Source organism: Falco naumanni, chromosome 9 (genome assembly GCF_017639655.2).
Source record: "Falco naumanni isolate bFalNau1 chromosome 9, bFalNau1.pat, whole genome shotgun sequence".
NCBI lineage: Eukaryota > Metazoa > Chordata > Aves > Falconiformes > Falconidae > Falco > Falco naumanni.
The window spans coordinates 8,720,278-8,726,983 of NC_054062.1; the positions used below are offsets into that span (position 1 = coordinate 8,720,278).

General features: G+C 54.0%; 1 protein-coding gene across 5 annotated transcripts in view; it reads right to left on the bottom strand.

Annotated features, from left to right (window-relative positions):
• ADAMTSL2 (ADAMTS like 2) overlaps positions 1-5,734 on the bottom strand; it is a 28,226-nt gene extending 22,492 nt beyond the window's left edge. For 3 of the 5 annotated variants that reach the window (XM_040607379.1, XM_040607380.1, XM_040607378.1), the window contains exons 1-5: positions 4,186-5,734; positions 3,136-3,278; positions 2,415-2,490; positions 1,909-2,011; positions 82-227 (exon numbers count right to left, since the gene is read on the bottom strand). In XM_040607379.1, the coding sequence (XP_040463313.1) occupies positions 82-227; positions 1,909-2,011; positions 2,415-2,490; positions 3,136-3,278; positions 4,186-4,296 (579 nt within the window). In that variant the 5' untranslated portion in view covers positions 4,297-5,734. Of the gene's footprint in view, positions 1-81; positions 2,012-2,414; positions 2,491-3,135; positions 3,279-4,185 lie in introns of those variants that run through there. The other 2 variants (XM_040607381.1, XM_040607382.1) reach the window with 2 other exon arrangements.
• Between the last annotated feature and the right edge of the window lie 972 nt (positions 5,735-6,706).

Below are 6,706 nucleotides of genomic sequence, written 5' to 3' on the forward strand. Positions count from 1 at the left end.
CATTGAGGGTCAGGCAAATGTCGCACCCATTGTAATTTTCTGAATGCTACTAACAATATTTTTGCTATAATGTTTAACAACCTCACATTTTCCAGACACGCAAACCCCTCGGAAATCAGTGTATTTGCAGGATGTTCCATCCCGAGCCTGAACCATTAACTGTCTCTGACCATCCACAGTGGTGCAATGGAGGTCACAGGGCTTGCTAGAAATGTGAACATAGTCATCTAAGGGGAAAGGATATAAAAATACATTCAAAACAGCAGAAACACAATAACTTGCATCCTACCAATGTCAACGAATCTCTGCCAAGCTAAACAGCAGCAGCAACAGCACAGTTGCACAGCAGCCAGCAGTTCAGAAGCTACCATCTCTTGTGTTTCAGGGCTGGACAGGAGATTGCACTTCTGACAGCGTGACAGCCCACTGCTGCAAGCCTTTGCCCAGCCAGGCGGTCCTCTGCGCTGCCAGGAGCAGATGCACCCCGTGATGCTAGTGGTAACACTAGCATCGGTCCAGGGGACGCACTGAAGCGGTAACGGCCACTGTTCTGTGCAAGGACTTGCAGTAGTGATATATGTACACGTTATACAAAAACACATGCATGTTCACGTATAAATATTTCATACAAGTTAAATTAACATATTGTTATAAATACATATACAAGTAAGACTATATTCAAAACAGTTAGCAACTTCAAGCATAAGAACTTTTCCATAAACATTCACCCAAGTTGGACTTAATTCGCTCTTTGCTTTCTGCAGGCAACTGGCTGGCTGCATCCACTGGCACAGTAATCCCACAGTTTATAATATCCACAGGAAGCAAATGACAGATTCATGTTTGCATCAGAAACCCAATGCTAAGCATTGAACCCCGCCAGCTAGCGAGCGGTCATATACCCACTGGCCTGCACGCCCAAGCAAGACAGCATCAATGTCAAAACATTATTCTGCAAATCCCCCAGGAGCCACGTGAACGCCTGCTAAAAAACAAAACAATTCACTGTAACTATTCTGGTGAATCATCTCAAAGAGCAAAGATGTTTAAAGAAATTGTCACCTTGCCATAGGAAAGGGACCAAAGCAGCCAAGCAGCTATAGCAAACCAGCCTGCCACAGGCCAAGTTCTACCATGCTGCCCCTGCCAAGAAGGCTGGCGAGACAGGGGCTTGTTTCACATAAAAGGAGGCAGCAAGTCATTTAATGAAGCATAATTGTTCTTAGGTATGTACAGAATAAGAAAGCTGCATCACAGCCTGTCTAGTTTTAGACACTCAAGTGGCACTGTGCATCTGAAGAACCCACGCTCAGGAGCCTCCTTCTCAGAAGGGTCCTGGGTTCCCAATAGCTCTAAAAATTGGCCATGATGGTTGTTTAATGCTCTTGATGGGAGTTAGGTGTCTAAAAATTAAGTAAAATCTCAGCCTCTGACTCCCAAGTTGTTTCTGCAGTTCTGCGCTGCTCACCCCGGGTGACCAAACCGACTGACTGCATCTGGGTGACATTTGACAGAGCACATGGAGGCTGTGGGAGTCAGCAAATGTCACTGCAACACAACACTGGCAGTAACAGCTTCAGCTCAAAGGACACTTGTCCGGGTGAGCCGGACTCTCCCTGCCAGCACAGTCCATCACCCCATGGTCCTGCACCATCCTCCAGCCTTTCAGCTCTCTGGTCCCCAGGAGCTGTGACCGGCACAGGCTACAGCCACAAATTCGCGTCGTTATTTTATTTTTAAGCTACCCTGCAGCTGCAAAATGAGTCTTTGAACTTGGGAGACAGCTGGTTGTGTCTCTGAAAAATCACTTTAAAACAGCAGAGGAGGAGCCTTCCTGCAGGCTATAGCATCATAACTATCAAAATATTTGGCTAAGCATTATGAAACACACAAAGAATGTCTTGTTACCAGGATATAAAGGTTTCCATTGATATGTTCTGCCATTATACACATGGGAGTTAAATGATGAACACTGCTCCTCTCGAAAGCTCCTTCCGTTCGCAGGGCACTCCTAGAATGGGATACATTAATATCCTGATGAAAACAAAGTGCAGGAAAGGTTTCTGGCACATCTCGACCAGCTGCAAGGACTGTTTCCATTGCCTACCCCAACCAGAGCCACATCCTCCTCCTCCCACTGCAGGCACAGCCGGGGAAACCCCCCTGGGAGATGGTACAAGAACCACCCGCTGGCTTTTATGGCCCCCAGCACAGGCAAAAAGCCCAAACCCCCGACACAACAGTGATGGGCGCCAAGGAAGGGAACTCCAGTTGCTTGGAGGGGCAATAGGGTGACAGCTACAGGACAAATGGTGTCCCCTCTCAGAGGGGCTCAGAAATGCCATCACACAAAGCAAGCATGACTTGCCACATTTTGTATCAAGTGTTCCCGATGAGAAAAAGGATATTCTTACTTGTACTTTGCAGAGCTGATATCTTTTGGATGTTCCAGTGCAAGTTTTATTAGCCAGCCCACTCACTGACTTTCTTCTGAATAAAGAAATGATGGTTAGACAGGGGTCAGCAACGCTCCTTTTCCCTTTTTAAAATACATTTCTCCCCTGCTTCTGCAAGATCAGTCTCCATGTAGTGGAGCCACACCAAGATCTATCACAGCCTCACGGGAGCTGACAGCAAAGGTCTTTCTGGCTTTGGTACCTACAGCACCAGCTACTCTTATTGCAGCATCCCAGGAGGTATCATGGGGATGAGGGCCTGGGGAAAAGGTTTGCTAGATGCCTCCTGGCAACCACTCAGCCCAGAGACAGAAGAGCCACACACAGAGCAGCCGGGATCAGCAGGTCCCCAACCAGCCCTGCACCACGGTGTCCTCACTGCTGTGCCCAGAAGCCTTGAGAATGGGCCTGTGCTATGCCCGCTGCCCATCTGCACCAATCCCCACAGGAGAAACTTCAGGGGCAGCACAGGAACAGCTTGTCTGGTACTCCCGACATGGGTTGCCCATGGCGCGTGGCATCCTCGCGGCAGCATGCTCAGGGACATACCTTCTGCACAAGCAGGGTTAGCCAGACAACACTTTTCAGCAGTGCTTATCTACCGAGTGATGAACATCTGGATCAAGCCTACCCTCCAGCAAGCTGGAGCTGCCCCAGCGCTGGCAGGCGGACGCCGTACCTCTGCCGCAGGCAGTGCCTCTCCTGGGACTTGACGCCTCCCCCGCAGGTCCTGGTGCACGCCGTCCACTTGGTCCACTCACCCCACCAGTACGCCGTGACGTCTGCCCCTTCCTCCAGGCTGTTGGAGGTCTGCGCCAGGTCCTGCTCGAAGCACCAGGCAGGTGGGGGAAGAGGAGAAGCAGTCAGCATCTGCGCTGCGGAGCCCGCAGGGGGGTACGGAGGGCATCCCCTGCCCAGCCCACCCTGAGCCAACAGGGCATTTCCTTCTCCATCTGAGGTCAGGTCTGAGATTTCTATCTTGCAAGAAACCGTGAGTTTTTCCAATTGTGTTTTCATTACAAATTGGAATGAAACGGTAGTATCTGGGATTCCTCAGGAAAGGAAGTGTTCATTGTTTCACTCAGCTGGCAAAACCGAGCTCTCAAACAACCCTAAACCCTCCCAAGTCTCTTGGTGCTCTGATTCTTGCTTCACAGCGAATTCAGGGCGTTGAAGAGCCAGTTGCAGCCAAAGGCTTCACTGAAAGCTTAAGCAAACCCTTGCAAAACCACTCTGCAGCAGGAGAGCATGCCAGTGGATGCTGGCAGGCTGGAGGAGCCCATGTGCTCGCTCTGCAAGTAACAGGGGGGTCCCAGCTACTACTCGTTGCAGAGAGAGGGATGTATTTTTCCATCCAGAATCACCTGCTCGTTAGGGGACTTCTATTATTTCTGTGTTTACTGGGAAAGGGATAATAATATTCCATGCAAAGTAAATGAAAGCTCCAACTGCTGTGGGGACCAAGGAAGCAGTGCTCACCCAAGAGCCTTTCAGAGCCCTGGAAGCGATCTGCGCATGCTCCTAGCCATGGAAGCTACAACTTAACTCTTTAGTCTGGGCTCAACCTCAGCCAAGGCACACGTCCTCGCACTTGGTGGAGGCGTGATGCACACACAGACCAGTCCTACAAGTCCCAGGACTGCATGGGTTGGTTGGTTGGATGGTTGCCCATCCCAGACACCGCACCATTTTAAAGGCCAGAGACCTCCCAGCAAGGCGATGCACTTACCTGAGCTATCACAAAGGCAACGTTGCCCACGAGAAGAAGGGCCAGGGTGCCTTTCAGCTGGGATTGCGCACTGATGGAAATGCTGCTCCACCTCCACTTAGATATCTTCATCCTAGAAAGCAAGCAAACACTGCGCTAAGCAAAACTCCCATCCAGCCCCACCACCCGCCAAGAGCCAGGGGCTGCTCTGCAGCCTGGGTTACACAGCACAGGTCTCCTTCAGCATTCCTGGTCAGCAGCCACCAGTGACTGCAAGGGCTTGATCCTGAAGTTTAATTAGTGGCAGCGTTAACACAGTACAGGTTCACATCCCATCTTGTGGTTGCTGTCTTCCAAACCACAATTCCGCGCTGGTTCCCAGTGGCCACACCTGATAGCACCGGTGTGAGCTGAGGCTCTGAGCCCATCATGGAAGGAAGCGAGACTTACACCAAAGCAAGCATTGCACAAGAGGCAGCGAGTCACAAGAACTGTCCCTGGATCTGTAAAAGCAATGCATTTAAATATCCCCACTTACAGAACTGCTCCTAGAAGAATGAGATGAAAGGCTTCACAAACAACAACAAAAAAAGCAATTAACAGCCATTATTTCCCCCTTTTTCATTTGCTCCAGTCTAATTCCCACCGATTCCCAGGGAAGCAGCCAGTTCTTATAGAAAAGAAACCACCCACAATTAAAGAGCAGAAATGAAGTATCCCAAGTGTCAGCCTTTCATCTCTTTCTCCATCTGCCTCATGAAAGAGAATAACCCAGAATGGCATTTTCTTAAATAAAACCCGGCTCAAAACCACAATACGTCTTATTGTGAACCTCACTGCAAGAGCCAGCAAGGAGCAGGTTTCAGGAAATCATGCTTCCAGGGAATCAAAGCAGCTCATGTCTGTAAGAACAACAACAACAAAAAAATTCTCCCCTAAGCTAATTTCCCTTGAAAAAGAACTAGAGAGCATGGTTGGGAAGTTGGGAGGTGGGAGAGGTGCTGCTCCTGGGGAGAGGGGGCAGGACTGCAGAGCTGCAACATAAAGAGCTTCTTTCCTACCCCTTTTTCTTCTCGCAAGGGCTTTTGTAGCAGCTTTGGAAGCACAGAATCGCCGGCAATGCCAGCGGGGCTTTGGTATCTGGCTTAGAGAAAATTACCAGAGGGCTTCCAGGTGCCCAGCTCTGCTCTGCCATCCCCCAGGGTGGAGATCCAGCATGCAAGAGGCACTTTCCAAGAGGCAGATCCATTGATTAATGGGAGCCCAGAGCGCTTGGCTGGGGATCCCGGGGACAGGTGGCTGAGACTTGCCTTACACTTGGTTTTCATTAAGGCTTCCAGACACTTCTGACTCGGAGCCAGTAAGAGCTCGCTCAGGGTTTATCCTAGAGGCGGTCAGAGCTGCGTGTTTAAATAGAAGAAAAATTAAAGGAGGGGGGGAGGGATGTCGCCGACAAGCGCCGCGGGGCCGGTGCCGGAGGCAGCGCAGCCGGCAGCCCCGCAGACTGCGTGCGGAGCGGTGCGGAACGGGGGCGCCGGGCAGCGCTGCGGGGCTCGGGGCGGCGGGGAAGGGGCCGGCGGGGCGCGACCCCCGGGCCGGGACGGGCCGTACCTGGAGGCGGTGGAGCCGGGCGGGGCGATGCTCCGGGGCCGGGCGGCAGCGGCGGCGGCGCGGAGCGGAGCGGAGCGGCGGCGGCCCCAGACGCTCCCTCCCTCCTTCTCCCTCTCCGACTTCAAAGGGCAGCCAAAGCGCCGGGGCTTCCAGCGAGGAGGAGCCGCCGCAGTGGCTCCCCCCAGCCCGCGCCGGCCGCTCTTATAGTGGCGATGGGGGGGGGGGGGGGGGCTGTACGGGGCGGGGGGGGGAGCGGGCGGAATTCACACCTCTCGGCCCGGGATGCCCCCACCCCGGTTAACCCCTCGCCTCCCCCGGCGCCGGCCCGCGGCCGCCAGCCGGTTTCCTGCGGCGAGGCCGGGGGGGCACAGGCGGGGGGGAGCCCGCACGCATGCGTCCCCGCCGCCCGCCCGGCACCCGCAGCGCCGGGCCCCCCTCCCCGGGGGATGCTGCTCCCCCCCGCCCCGGGGGATGCTGCACCCCCCCTGCCCGGGCGCACGGTACCTGCTGCCCCCCCGCGCTCGGTGCATCCTCCCCACCCGGGGCACGGTACCTGCTGCCCCCCACATGCCCGGGGGCATGGTACCTGCTGGCTCCCGGTGCCTCCCCGAATGCCGCCCCCGGGGGTGCGGGGGGGGGGGGCTGGCTGAGCAAGGCCTGCCAGGGTTGTAATGGCACTTTCTGCTGAAAAAGGAACCAAATCCCTGCGCTCTTGTGCTTCTGGTGTCGTTTGCTAAGGCTCGGCAATGGCCATGCAGCTTCAAAGGGGGTTCTGCCACGCAGGAGGGTGGTGGGGGTCAGCAAAGGGGCTTGGTGCACATGCAGACCCGTTTGGGATGAGAACGGACCCCCGGCCCCTGACAGCCGTGCATGTATTGTGTCTGACCCATGAGCACACATGTGACGCAGAATAAAACCTGCGGCATGAAGA